A 15218-nucleotide genomic window follows, 5' to 3' on the forward strand; every position below is an offset into this window, starting at 1 on the left:
AAACAAAGATGCCCCCTTTGAGGAAGTAGTTTTTAGTAAACGTCAGACCTGAGGATGAGAAAGACTTAACTGCTAAACAGAGGTGGGGAAGGGTATTCCTTCCAGAGGGAGGAGCGCATGGTAAGACACCAAGGAGGAAATGAGCTCGGTGTGACTGAAGAAACAAAAGGAGGTTACAGTGGCAAAGCAGAATACACCAGACAGAGGGCGATGGACAATTAAGCTAGAAAGACAATGGAAACCCGCAGCCAAGGGAGGGAAGATGCATTTTATCCTGAATTCAATGGGTTATAGTGAAGACTATGAAGAGATTGAATCCATGCTCCTGCTGCTATGTGGAGAATGGACTGCAGGAGGGCCAGAGAGGGAACAAGCCAACATACCAGAGGGGGGTTCTTTTAGCATTCAGCAGACACCAAGATCAAGGGTCCATGAGAGAGACAGACAGACAGAGAGAAAGACAGAGAGGGAGAGAGAGCACAGAGAGACTCTCTCTGCTCTCTCTGGTTGGGACTAGAGTAGAAGAAAGAAGATGTAAAGAAGAGGATGAATTTGGGTGACATCCTGGAGCACAGGAGGCTGGACACAGCTGAATGTCTTGCATCAGAGGCAGGCTGTCTTGCAATAGTTAGCCAAAATGACAGATGGACAAGAAGCACAAAAATGGGAGGCTGAAAAGAGAAAAGGGGTAGGCACATGGGGCTACAAAAATGGGAATGGGGGCATGGTTGAAAAGTTATGATAGTAACCCTGGAAAGATGGCTGGACTAGAGGCTGGTGCTTCACTAAGCCATTGCAGGATGTTATTTAGCAGTTATTCGGAAGCTCTGATACTTCAAATTCTATAGTCAGCACATAAACTTTTGATAAGTATGAAATATTTGAATGGATAAAAAAGTATATATTCAAATTAACTTATAGTTTTGGTAAGAGATCTTAAAGCTATTTTTTAATCCTTACTGTGGGTCTATACGTTTTTTGTAAGTTATCGGGGGAAGTGAGTTTAGCTTGCTTTCTTTTCTGTTTTAAATTGACCTGGAAATTCTTGCCAGTTGGAAAAATGCTTTATTGTAAGGCAAGTGAAACACTAAGCATATTACACAGAACTGTGAATGACACTCAGGGTATATTCTAGTTCCTTGCCTCTCAGATATAAAATACTTCTCCTTAGACTCTGGCTTAAGAACCATAAAACTTGGAGAAATTGCCCATTTTTTTTTTCTTCAAACAAGACCTCTTGGAATCCAAGACAGCATTTAGAATTTCCTGTAAGAAGAATTCTATTTTCTAGTAAGATGCTGGTATTGTTGACTTACTACAAACTTAGGTTATCTGAAAAAACCTTTTATTGTCCTCCATTTATTTCACTGGATTTTAAATCTCACTGATTACTTCTTTGAAAAGATGGGAAGAACATACTAGTCATTTTTCATCATACAGCTGTGTTTGGATCACCAGCTGCATATCAATTTTTTACTGAACAACAACACATTAAAAAACAGGTGCCAAGGCATACTGTTGAAATTTTGATAAGGGTAAAGAAAACTCTTAGCCAGGAATTACCTTGCAACTAAGATGGCCTTTTTATAAGGGAATTAATAAAAGCGAAGAGCATGATTCTACAATCGTGCCAAAAAGAGCCTTTAAAAATCTGTGCCTTAGCAAAGGATATTTACATTTGCAAACTCACCAATACACTTGATGCCATTTCCAATCCAGCCTTCTCTGCAGCTACATTTGAAGCTTCCTGGGATATTCAGACATGAAGCATGCATGTCACAGTTATGAGCACCAATTTCACACTCATCCACATCTGAGAAACCATAATTCATAAGAAAAAATAAAAATACAAACTAATTAATTCTACTTCCAGATATATTTTTGTATAGGTAACATTTTAAAGTAAAGATGCAACTGTATGGAGAAAATGGTAGCCTAACTTTTATTCTTAAGTTTTGTAGACTACAAGAGGATTTGGAAAATTCATGATCCTAATAAAATGAGTTCTTCCCTAGAAAGAACTGTCAGCCACTTTCCAGTAGGAGAGAGATAGACACAGCAGTGTTGCTCCCTGGCAGGTACGTGTGTCATCCTGGGGCCCTCTTCCCTGTCCAGATTCAGACACAGCTCCATAAAGAGGACACTCGATTACAGATCAAAAGAAATCTTATTTCCAATAAGAGACAGTGCTATTCCTTCCTAATGGTATTTATTACATATTTTTCATGAAGAATCTAACTTTTTTAAAAAAGTAATAGTTTATTCTTTTTAAAATTACATGATCATTTGTCATTTTAAAAATCAATATAAATATTTTATAGAATAAAAAACTATAATTTAGGTGTTTATTTTTATTTCTTCTATTTGAGATTATAGAAAAATATTCACTGGGAATGTTATCAGGAAAGTAGCCAGATGCTTTCGCCAGTGTGTGTGCGTGTGTGTTTTTGTCTGTATACACACACACATATCCTTATATATGTATGTATAACCTATGTAGATTTGGTTCTCCAAAGTTTTCTTGACTATAAATAGTAATGTGTTCTATCTAGTTCAATGATTACATATTACAGATGCTGAAATCACACACACACACACACACACACACACACAAACACACACTCTCTCTCTCTGTTGGCTTCACATCAACCCTGTCAGTGGTGAACACGCAGAGAAAACCTTCTTTTATAATCTGTCCCTTAATGGAGGGGTCAGCTTAAGGGCTGGGTTGCCTTCTAAGTCTTCCACCACCTGCCTTGAAAAAATATCATACATAAGTCTTAAATTAAGCACTGAGGAATACATGATCCAAAACCTCGACCCCGGCACGTCCTAGCCCCACCTGCACGCAAAAGGCTAAAACTAGTTAGTAGAGAAAGGGAACAAAAGACAAAGTGGGTGAAGTGAGCAAAGAAGGAAAGTGAAGAGAGAAAAAAGAGAAAGGCAATTTGGGCAGAGAGAAGACAAAAGCAAATAGAGAAGAGCAAACAAGAAAGGAAAATATGGGAGAAAGGAAGAAAGGGAAAGGGTCTCCATGAAACTTAAGATTAATTTTTACTAGTTTAAAAGAAGTGCAGAGGTAAATGGCAACTGGGATCCCGGGTCTTTTGGTGCTCTTTGTTCATGAATGTCTTCCATGTGGGCAGCAGTCATACTCAGAAAGTGACAGCTGCTGCATAAGCCACCATTAGCGGTCAGGGCCATGGGAACCGGACTGCACTCCTACTCACTCACTCACTCTCCGTCACAGCCCACAGTCAGCCTCCCGGTGGGTGGCTCAGACAGTGTGCTACCACAGAGACCAGCCAAATCCATCACACATGCTATGGGTCACACACTCATCCCACACACGGTCACAGCCTGGTGGTAGGTAACTGGCCTAAGGGATGCCAGAAAACAAACGATGTTGAAAGTTGGCCTTTGACATCTGAGAAGTTGAAACACAGAGAACACAAACTTGAAACCTACCTGTACATCCTGTGGTCCCCTTCTTCACTGAGTAACCCAGCTGACAGTGGCAAATGAAGGATCCCTTTGTGTTCTCACATTCCCCAAACATGCAGATATTTGAATTTAGGTCACATTCATTCACATCTAGAAAATTTATTTTCAGTAACTTAGTAGGTGTTCATCACAGTAATTTAAAAGCTATCTTCTATACTGAATAGCATAATACTGAAATACACAGGTGAGATCTAAAATATAATCCATCTGCAAATCATCGTGTTGTAGATAAATATACTTTCTGCCTTTAGAGATTTTTAAAAGTAATTCTTCCTGAGATTTTACAGTTCTAGTAAAATGATTTGAATTTTTAAAATAACTGAAAAAGCCTTCCTTTTTTCATGCTTGTGTGTGCATGCGGGTGTGTATGCACGTGTGTGTATAAATGTTTATCCTTTCTTATGATACTCACCAATGCATGTTTTCATGTCCATGGAAGCCATGAAGCCATCATAGCAGAGGCAGCGATACTCTCCAGGAATGTTGGTACACTGACCGCCATCACAGATATCGGGATTGTTTTCACATTCATCAATGTCTGATGATACAAAATTAGCATCAGATGAAAATAAAAATGTCATTCATCAATCTCAAATGCTTTTGTTTTCTATCTGGTTCCACTTGGTAATATCTGCAGCCATATTTTCAAGAAAAAAATTAACTAGATGTACAAAGCCTATGTGTTTTCCTTTCTGTACCTGCACACGATCTCCCATCTGGCATCAGGGCATAACCCTCACTGCAGCTGCATTCGTAGCTTCCCTCTGAATTTGTGCACTGGGTGTCACAGCCTCCGTTCATTATCATACATTCATCGATATCTGTGAAAACAGCAACGCAACCACATTACTTGTCAGGTCTGCTTCCTTAAAAGGAGTTTTCTTCTTTTTAAACAGATAATGCTAACGTGGCTTTGAATTTTTCTCCCCACTATGTGTGTTGATTGAACATCATCCTTCTTAGTTCTTTTAACTTCATTTTAGGCAGCATTCCATGTTTAACTGCAGTACCCTAAGATTAAATAATTTGGAAATAGAAGAACTATGGGGATTAGAGCATTTTCTACATTAAGTTGAGTGAGTCTGCTGCAAGACCAGCAAAATATCTGAGATCTGCCCCCAGTCTTACATTCATTTTCGGGACAAAGGATTTGCATAAGCTTCATTATAATTCAGTGCCAAAAGTTTTCCTAGGCTGATTTGAGACATATGAGTTTCAGGCCTGCTTGGTCTCCCCTTACCTGTACAGCCCTGGCGGTCTGGCGTGGCCTGATATCCAGGATTGCAAGAGCACTGATAGGTTCCAATCATGTTCACACATTTTCCATTTCTGCAGAGATTGTCACTCAGGGAGCATTCATTAATATCTATAAAAGATACAAAGAATTAATGCTTTACACAACGTCAAATCACTAAAGCCATCAGAAAGGTGCTTCACCAGAGCAGTGGTCTCCAAAGGGGTCTGTGTACTTCATGGGGAAGTGAAATGTTCTCCTGGGGGATTGAAAGAAAATGATGGAGTCTCTATTTCCATCTACAACAGTACTGTTGAGTAAAGCTTTCTATAATGATGCAACTGTTCCCATATCTATGCGGTCTAATACACAGCTGCATGTGCTACCGAGTACTGGAAATATGGACAGTATAACTAAGGAATATTTAATGTTATTTAATTTTAACTGAGTTTACATAGCCACACGTGGCTAGTGACTATCATGTTAGACCACACAGACTGCACACATGCCAGAACTGAAGCTAAATACTACTTAATATATGAACTTACACGGGCATGCTCACCTGGTCTATATTAGATGGTGAAGTGTTACCTACATGATTTGAAGTATCCTGATGGAAGACTGATGGCTCCACAAGACAGAGGCATGAAAATAGGGCCTTCACGTGTTTAATCGTTTACACTGTGCTATGTTTTGTGTGTCGGGATAGTAATCTACAAATCACACTGCCTGTTTTAAAATAAACTAACCCCTATAATATGGGCAGGTGCCTTAAAAATAAACTAGTGCCAATAATGTAAGCACAAGATAACAGAAGAAAATGGCAGAGTGATACGCTTCCTTATATAAACTACTTGTCAGGCGTAAGATAACGTAAAAAACAGTGACAATATAATCAGATATAACCAGAAATTCATTCCAAATTTTCAAAATAACCAAGATTATACGGCATGGGTTTATGCTTATGATCACTAAGTGTATATTATACAGAAATATACATTTTGTATTCTGCATTGTTCCTTTGGGGGATACTCTTTTAAGCTATAAGATCCATGAAAACTAAGTAACAAAGTAAACTTAGATCTGTGACTCACTGTACCTCAATATGTACAACCATGAATAAATATTCTGGAATTATTAGTGTGAAAAGCCTTTTATACCACTATTAAAATGAAATAAGAACATTAAATACCTTTTCATTTATCACTTTAAAATATCTATTTAATCTATAATAAAATTCACCTCATATACTAGCGAAGCAATACATATGGCTTATAAATAAATATATGTGTATTAGAAAGGTGTGCTCAAATTATGATTTGAAATTTAGTGTGCAATCTGTTCTATTTTAGGCTGTCTTATTTGCTTACGGTTTTAAGAAAGATTTCCTGTGAAGAACATGCTTTCTGGCTAAATCAAAGTTTTAAAGCCAGTATACTAGGAATCCAGTAATTCCAGAGACTTTCATGTATTATGAAAAGCAATAGGTTGCAATGTCCAAAGACCAGTCATCAGTCTTCTTATATCCTTTCTGGCATCCCTACAGAGCTCAGGGCAGATGAAGAAACCCAGTGTTTCCCTGAGAAGTGGGTTAAGGGTGTACCGTGTTCACACACATGCAAGCCGCTCTGTGAGCAGGCACAGGGGCGCAGAGCGGAGTCTGCCTGAGTAGATGGGAAGATGCTGGGCAAAGGTGCACAATGCACAGGGCAGCTTTCCCATTTTTTCCTAATGGAGGATGACACCACAGGGACATCCCCAGGGCTCCTCACCAATCACGTGGCTTGCAATAAAAAAAGAAGCCAACCAGAGGAATGCCAGCTCATTCAAGAGTGTCACCCAAGCATCCACTGAAGACACAGCCTGCGTCCAGATGTAGGGAATCTCAATTTCCACCTTTTAATAAGCTAGATCTCATGTGCTCCTCAAACAACAGGTTTGTCAGAACTGATTCCTGCTCTCTACCAGTTGTGCTGGGCAGGTTTATGTGCTAAGGAGATAAACTCACCCACACAGTCCTCACGGGATGGTGACAGCTCGTGTCCCAGTGGGCAGTCACACTGAAAGCTGCCCTCAGTGTTCACACAGGTGCCACCCCTACAAAGGAGAGGGTTACGTTCACATTCGTCAATGTCTGAAAGGTAAAAACGTGAGATCCATTAAAGAACTCTGAGGGAAAAATATTCACACATACAGCGTGGGAGAAAGAATACTATCTGATGGGAGAGTGTGAGTCAGTGTAAGAGATACGCTCACAGGAGATGGAATAATGCTTTCCTCACTTTTCCTACAACCAACAGAAAAACTAAACATTCTACTCTTAAAGGTAGTAAGCTTTCAAGAAATTTAATTGCATGAAACGAGCAGGCTCATAAGGGGTAGAAACAAATAATATTTGCTTTATATCACCCCAGACTCATGATATATTGTTGTCAGTTATTCTAGTGTCTATAACGCTAATCAGAGTGAAGGAAAATCTTAGATTTATAACCTACTATATCCTATGAGGTAAGTCCTATATTGTGCTGAAAATTAAACAGTGGGCTAAAAGGTTGGGAACCAAAAGGGTTTGTAATAGTACACAAATAAGAGCAATAACATGGGATTGGCATGACTGAATACAAATCTTGGGGCCACCACATGATGCCATGCATTTTAAATGAGTCCCACCTAAGTAACTAGTCTGTGTGATTTTAGTTTCTATGAATAAACAGGATCCAATCTGAATATCTCATTGCCATGAAGGCCCCAAGAGGTTGGGGCTCCCTGAGAGCTATCCAGGAGTGCATTTCCTGTCTGACATTTAAATCTCTTCTCTCTCTCACCAAAGATCCTGGCCACGCATGCCGTTCGCAGCCCGAAGATAAGCAAAGGTCATGCACACGAATGAGTCTGTGCTAGTATGGCTTCGACCTGGCAAGGAAGAGCTCACGGTGCTTACCCATGCAGTTCTTCATCATCATGAACCCGCTTTCATAGCCTTCGAAGCACTCGCACTCAAAGCTGCCTGGTGTATTGACGCAGATTCCACTGCCACAGAGGTCAGGAGAAATCCTGCACTCGTCGATGTCTAATTCACAGGGTTTAAAAGAAATTTAAAAATTGAATGACATACACTTGGCCTTCCACGTGAAGGTGCTGCATGCTTGAAATGTTGGGGACATTGGTGGCTAACAGTACAAGGGTATGTTTTGAGTAGATCCAGATAGAAGGGCCTGGGGCCTGAGGCACATTCCTTTCCCCAACTGCCAAAACTGCCACGCCAACAGGCAAGTGGTGCCTTTTCACCTGCAAAAATTCTGAATTGTGGATTTATTTTTGTGGCTTAGAAATAGTAACAGAAGAGGGGGCATGGCGGCTCATGCCTATAATCTCAGCACTTGGGGAAGCCCAGGCAGGAGGAATGCTTGAGGCCAGGAGTTTGAGACCAGCCTGGGCAATGCAGGGAGATCCCATCTCTAAAAAAAACAAAAAAATTATTGGGGAGGCTGAGGTGGGAGGATTGCTTGAGCCCAAGAGGTCAAGGCTACAGTGAGCTATGATGTATGATGTGCCACTGCACTCCAGCCTGGGTGACAGAGACACAACCTGTCTCAAAAAGAAAAAGAAAAAGAAAAAGAAAGAAATGTTAACAGAAGGATGAACCCTGCAACTGTTCTATGGGCTGAATGAGGCAGGTGGTAAATGAGGCAGCCAGGCCCCACGACCTCATGTGTGATTGGAAGACAGTGCTGGTCTACTACACTAGCCCATGCCACCCCAGGTTGGAGCGTGTGAAGGCAGGGCCCCTGTCTCTGTGCAGGAGGGACCGGCAGACCCCAGAGAGATAGGCAGCCACGACGGACCAACCCTGAGTCAGAGAGCACAAATAGGGCAGGGCCATGGTGTGTGCCCCAATTTGCGTTTTTGTGTCATATTCAGATGTAAAGCGCTTATCGATTTAGTAAGCCCTTTGGTGACATGAGCTGTCACTATCGTGTGAGGACTATGTGGGTGAGTTTGTCTTCTCTTTTTATATATTACAGTAAATAATCTTCAGCATCTATACTCTCAAACACAGGGTTCTCTGAGAAATCTATGCTTATAACTACGATTTTTAATAGAGAAGTCATGTCTATATAAAATATGTTTAAGAAAACATGGCCTGTTTACAAACATTTTAGTTCAAAAATCATAAGTTTCTAATCTAAAAATCTGTCAATAGGGAAAAATGCTCCACCGCGATCTCTTTATTTTGATGAATTTAATTTTGAAGTTTTAAAATCACAGGATTTAGTGCATAATTTGTGCATGTTCTCTTGAGAGGGGGATCTCAGTCTATGCTTTCTGCCAGCTTTTACTTAGTTTTTCTGTATTTATTTCTCCAATTACAAGAGTCTTTATTTATTTCCCTCATTACTGGCCATGCGAAAAAAATGTAAATACTTCCTTTTAAACAAACATCTTAACAGAATTTATTGATTCAATTAAGTAGCTAACATTATGTATATTAATTTTCTTTCTATCTACCAGTATCTAGGAACTGGTGTTAAGAGCCATATGAGGAATGTGTTCTAGGGTGGAGCTGGGACAATCTTTGGCTAATGTGATGTGGTGGGAGTTTCATAGTATAAACAGTATGGATTCTAGAACCAGATACCTGGCTACAAATCCCAGTCTGTCATCTACTGAGAATAGAGCCTTGGGAAAATCTTTTAGTCTCTCTGTGCCTCAATTTCCTTATTTGTCATAGAATCCACTTCATAGAATTAAACGAATATTTGTTAAGTGCTGAGAACAGTGTCTGTCTCATAGAAAGTGCGCTCGCGCTCTCTCTCTCTCTCTCTCTCTCTCTCTCTGCCTGTCTCTCTCTCTCTTTTTATATAAACTTCTCTGCTCTGCCAAGACTTGGTAATTTGGAGAGTGTGGGCTTTTGAATTGGTTCTTGAAGGTTGTACAGAAATGCTAGCTTTAAAGATACAGAATAAATAGGCAAGAGATGAAGCGCACCAGTGAAGGGAAAGGAAGCATTTCAGGGAGCAGTAAGCCACAGACTGGCTGGACTGGAGAGGCTGACAATGAGTGTGGGTACAAGAGGGACCCATAGGATCACTAAAAGCCCCCAGCACGGGAGGACACCGGACTTTCCTGCTGTGAAGTTGACAGCCAACAATTTTCCACGGAACTTCACATTATATCCTGATCAATGCAGCCCTGTCAACGTGTTACAGACATTAAGCAACTTGGCTAACTTCACAACAGAGGAAGAGGTGGGGTCAGAACTGGAAGAACCCTGAGCTTCTTTATCCAGGACCAGGACTGCCTATACCAGTGGAAGTTGTTCAGTGGGAAGTTACACAATCCAGCCCTGCTTGGATGGTTAACCTGGTGGTTGTGGCAGTGAAGGATTTGACTGTGGGGACTTAACAGGTTGGGAGATCCTGGAGGAGTCTGTGATATAGTAGATACTGTGACATGTCACCCAGGTCCCTCTTCAGGAAAGAAGGACTCACTCCCCCTCCCTGTCAGCTATTGGGAGTGTTGCTGGCAGAAAGCCCTCAGATGTCCACTATCCTAAGAGGACCTCTTTCCCGCTTCCCCGGGTAGCTGTATCCCAAGATTGGTCTTGCAGGTACCTAAGTGCATGGCTTTCATGCCCTACTCAAGGCAACTCTGATGGACCGTGCCAGTTCCAGAACTCCCAGTGGCATGGGCTAAGGACTTCAGTGGGACTGCATCACAGCCCAGTTTCTTTCTCTGCCGACTTCTGCTTTCCTCTCTTCCCTTCCTCATTGTTCATCCCAAGAGCAAGCCCCAATAAACTTCCTGAATGCTCATCTCTGCCTTGGAGTCTGTCTCCTGAGGAGCTTAACCTGCCTCAGTCTAGAAGAAATATCACAGGCACTTGAAATAGCTGGTTTGATGAAAGAATTTGCATAACTTTTCTACTTTGGGAGAGAGAGATGTCAAAATTCAATTGGGGTCTTCAATCCTGTTCAAAATTATACTCCTAATGCCTACAGGGAAGTCCCTAGTAGGAGAAAGTACAGGGTAGGGGGAGGAACAAAGAAAGATCAAAACGAAGACAAACTTTCCAGACAGGAAGTTATAAATGTGGGAGTGAAACTCAGGAAGAACAGAGAGAGTTAAGAGACAGGATCTGGGATTCAGCTCCGCAGAGGCCATCCCTGAAGTCATGATGGTAGATGAAACTCTGAGAGGCAGAAGAATGCTGAGTAGAGGACTCTGGCAACACCCAAGGATGGGAAAGGCAAGAATAATCTGTAAAGGTTAGAGAAGAAACATCATCAAGATAGAAGGATGATCAAAACCGGAAAATACCGCAGAAACTAAGAAAAGAAAAGAAAATCTCAGGGAGAGATCTGGCAAGCAGAGAGGTCTAGGAGGAGAGATGTTTTACCACCACAAAGATGTTTTGCAAGAGTAGATGACTACATGTGTATGTGTCTGGGTGACAGAGGGCAAAAGTCAAAATTACAAAACAAATGGCTGGTTAAAAGAGAGGGGTGAGACCTAACAGCAGGAAAACGGAATGGTAGCTTGAGAGAAAAGAAGGGCTGAGGAGATATTTTGAACCTGTGTATAAGTTCAGGAATAGGGAGCAGAGAAGAGGAGAAGATGCTAGCACGAGGAGAGAGGAGCGAACCTGCTGAGACAACCCAGAGCAGGGGCTGGGAAGGAGGGAAAAGAGGAGGTAACCCCAAATCCAGGTAGAGCATTACATCTCATTCTCTTTCACTGGAGGAGAGGGAGTGGGGGATAAAGGAGACTTTTTTTCTTTTTTTATTTTTTGAGATTGAATTTTGCTCTTGTTGCCCAGGCTGGAGTGCAATGGCGCGATCTCGGCTCACCACAACCTCTGTCTCCTGGGTTTAAGCGATCCTGCTGCCTCAGCCTCCCGAGTAGCTGGGATTATAGGCACCCACCACCACACCCAGCTAATTTTGTATTTTTAGTAGAGATGGGGATTCTCCATGTTGGTAAGGCTTGTCTCGAACTCCCGACCTCAGGTGATCCACCTGCCTCGGCCTCCCAAAGTACTGGGATTACAGGTGTGAGCCACCGTGCCCAGTGGGATAAAGGAGATTTTATCACTAGAGAGGAGGCTGTGTGAGAAGGATGCAGGCAATCAGATTTATTCTCAACGAAGGAGAACAGGAATGGATGGGGGCGGGTTGTATATGAGAGGGCATGTAAGCCAGGGAAGAGGTTTAGAAGCAGCGCTGAGAGAAATTCAGAAAGTGATGAATGGAGATGAACACGAGTGTTGCCAAGCAGCTTCGAGGACTTGGAGGTGAATGCAGGAATCTCAGGCAGCGCTCCTCAGACTCTCCCAGCAAAGCACAGCAGCCAGAGAGGAGAAAACAGAGGTAAGGGGATGAAGCTCTGGAGACAGGGCTTGAGCAGACTTCAAGGCAGCAGGACTTCAGAAGGCCAGATGGACAGCTGTGAAAGGCTCAGAGATAGCCTCAGCTGAGCAGGCATAGGAAGGAGCCAAGAAAGACACTGCTGTGAGGTCAGGAAGAAGGAGCAGGCAGGAGCGAGGGCAATAAGGGGAAATTCCACAAAGAATATGAACAAAGACAGTGCTAAAAACGAGATCCTGAAGACACAGCTCAAGCATCTGGAACAACATGGTATACTAATAGAAAAAGTTAGAACTTCTCATCTTTTTCAAAGAGAATGTTATGGGTATGGATGGTGACTGAAGTCTAATATTAAGATATCTGTTCACAGATGAGGAAAAGAAGTCATAACTTGTATGTCACAAACCTTAAAATCTTTAAGAGAACACTACTCAATTTTATGTAATTCTTTAATGACTGTATTTCTTTAGTCATCATATATTTTGAAAATCATATTTGTATGCTGTTCCTAAATATAAAACAAAGAGCATTTTCATGCTATTTTGCAGTTCTCTCACGAGTTTATTTGGAGAACTGGTTTAAGTGTAGGGAAAAGAAACAAAAATCAAAATTTACAGAGCTGGATGCAGTGGCTCAAGCCTGTAATTGCAACACTTGCGGAGGCCAAGGCAGGAGGATCACTTGAAGCCAGGAGTTTGAGACCAGCCTGGGAAGCAAAGTGAGTCCCCATGTCTTAAAAACAACAACAACAACAACAACAGCAACAAAACTTTTTAATTAGCTGTGCATGATGGTGCACACCTGTGCTCCCAGTTACTTGGGAGGACTGCTTGAGCACCAGAGTTTGAGGTTGCAGTGAGCCACGATCACGTCTCTGCACTCCAGCCTGGGCGACTAAGTGAGACCTTTTCTCTAAAAAAAATTAATAAATAAATAAAAGTTTTCATGTTCTCAATGAGAAGATGAGCTTTTTAGGCTGGTACTTTCAAACAGAGTAAAGGAAAGACAGACAGAGTTTATCAAATAAAACAGCAGAACCATCTTACCTGTGCAGTTCCTTTCCTCCATGTCTAGAGCAAAGCCACTATTGCAACGGCACTTGAAGCTTCCGATTGTATTTCTGCACTTCCCATAGGTGCACATCCCAGGAAATGCTTTGCATTCATTGATGTCTAAAAGCAGAATAAAGCCAGAATGTAGAGTTGGTTGATATAAACGATTGGGTCCATCACTTTAAGTTAAAAATCTGTCATGATGGACAACAGTAATGCACCCAAGTGAAAAACAGGGCTACTCAATGTTTCAGTGATCACACTGCTATCACACACAGGAAGCTTCAATACAGTGAAAAAGATCATATACATATATATATACACATACACATTATTATTTTTTTTTGAGACAGAGTTTCACTCTTGTTGCCTAGGCTGGAGCACAATGGCACGATCTCGGCTCACTGAAACCTCCACCTCCCAGGCTCAAGCGATTCTCCTGCCTCAGCCTCCCGAGTAGCTGAGATTACAGGTGCGTGCCACCACGCCCGGCTAATTTTTGTATTTTTAGCAGAGAATGGGTTTCACCATGTTGGTCAGGCTGGTCTTGAACTCCTGACCTCAGGTGATCCACCCACCTTGGCCTCCCAAAGTGCTGGGATTATAGGCGTGAGCCACCACACCCAGCCAAAGATCCTATATGCTTAAGAAAGAGTTCTGATCCCTTTATTTCTCACTACTTGTTTTATAAAGATAAGTGGGGATAGATAACTTTTTGCTACAGATGTAGCTATCAGGGCGACATCTCAGGTTGTAGAGGAACAAAGAGTAGAAGAGCAAGATAAGCAATCTGTTTTATCTCTTTACTTCAATGCCATCTTATAGAGGGCATTTATACTCTTGGGACAGAACATAGGTCACAAAACATAAGTTTAACCGAGAAAATAAAGCGGGAAGTCAAACATTTAAAGCAAAACCAATTCTCAGAGAATGTGGAAGGCTTCCTGTTGGTGAAGAAGGACCAAGGCGCTGGCCGCAGGCAGTTACCTTTGTAAAATGGCCGCCCAGTAAGAACATCCCCTCGGTTAGCAAAGCCAGCCCCGCGGGGGCACAGCATCTCATATTCCTTGGTGCCAGGTTTGGGGCACTCTTCACACTCGGCGCCCCAAGCCGCCCCGACAGCACAGCAGCAGGCATCCATGCGGAACTTTCCAGGAACGGGGTGAATGCACTCATCTTCATCCCACTTCAAGTAACACTGCTCCATGCGAATATCTACACCGAGAGTGAAATCACAGGGTGAGAATGAGTTGAAACACCCATTGAACAGTCACATGTCAAGCGTCTGCTCAGCAGCAGGCATCACGCAAGGCCCTTGTGGTGTACTGGTGGGTAAGACACAGTCCCTGACCTCCTGGAATGGACTCCACAATGACAGTAGTTTAAGGAGAACAAAGGTGAGATCCTCTTCAGTCTTTCTTAATTCTCACAAGAGAATTAAGAAAAGAAAAGGTCCTCAGGAAGAAAAGGTCCTCTCGTGACATGACTACTTCATGTCTATGATTCCTTTTTTGTATTGTTCACTTTAGAAAAAGTAAGATAATTTTAATGATAATTCTTCCCGTTCAGAGAATTGCTTCAAGTGCCTTTTAAGCAGCCCTGTCAGATCCTGTTCATAAACAGTAAATGATCGGCTATAATCTATTTGCCAATTTGTTACAACTATTAAAATCACTACAAAAGAAAGAAGTGTTATAATATTATTGCATTTAAGGTTTTTTTTTTTTTCTCCTGCCAAATTAACCTTTTGCATCATGGTTTTTCCCTGGATTATGTGAATTTTCCTTTTTAAGGGGTCAATTATTTATTTAAATGTCACATTTTCCCTCCAACTTCAAAACAGACCAGCATTTCAGTGCTTAGCCTGTGCTAGCCAGGACCTTAGAATATCTATAAACAGTTCCTACATCTAAAAGTAAAGTAGACCAGCATGGTCTATAAATAACATGTTCATCTGTTAGCAAATAGATTTATTTTCAAATCATACTAAAGCACTTGGCTGTTTAATTACAAATATGGATAATGAGTTTGGAAAAATTTCCTTAATCAAATAACATTTCT

The 15218-nt window shown here is 41.6% G+C and overlaps 1 protein-coding gene across 1 annotated transcript in view; it reads right to left on the minus strand.

Annotated features, from left to right (window-relative positions):
• FBN2 (fibrillin 2) overlaps positions 1-15218 on the minus strand; it is a 269025-nt gene that overhangs the window by 66813 nt on the left and 186994 nt on the right. Inside the window, exons 24-32 of the mRNA XM_015140689.3 lie at positions 14145-14372; positions 13152-13277; positions 7680-7808; positions 6747-6872; positions 4745-4870; positions 4203-4325; positions 3917-4042; positions 3469-3594; positions 1691-1813 (exon numbers count right to left, since the gene is read on the minus strand). Of these exons, the coding sequence (XP_014996175.2) occupies positions 1691-1813; positions 3469-3594; positions 3917-4042; positions 4203-4325; positions 4745-4870; positions 6747-6872; positions 7680-7808; positions 13152-13277; positions 14145-14372 (1233 nt within the window). The remainder of the gene's footprint in view (positions 1-1690; positions 1814-3468; positions 3595-3916; positions 4043-4202; positions 4326-4744; positions 4871-6746; positions 6873-7679; positions 7809-13151; positions 13278-14144; positions 14373-15218) is intronic.

Source organism: Macaca mulatta, chromosome 6, assembly GCF_049350105.2.
Source record: "Macaca mulatta isolate MMU2019108-1 chromosome 6, T2T-MMU8v2.0, whole genome shotgun sequence".
In the NCBI taxonomy this organism is placed as follows: Eukaryota; Metazoa; Chordata; class Mammalia; order Primates; family Cercopithecidae; genus Macaca; species Macaca mulatta.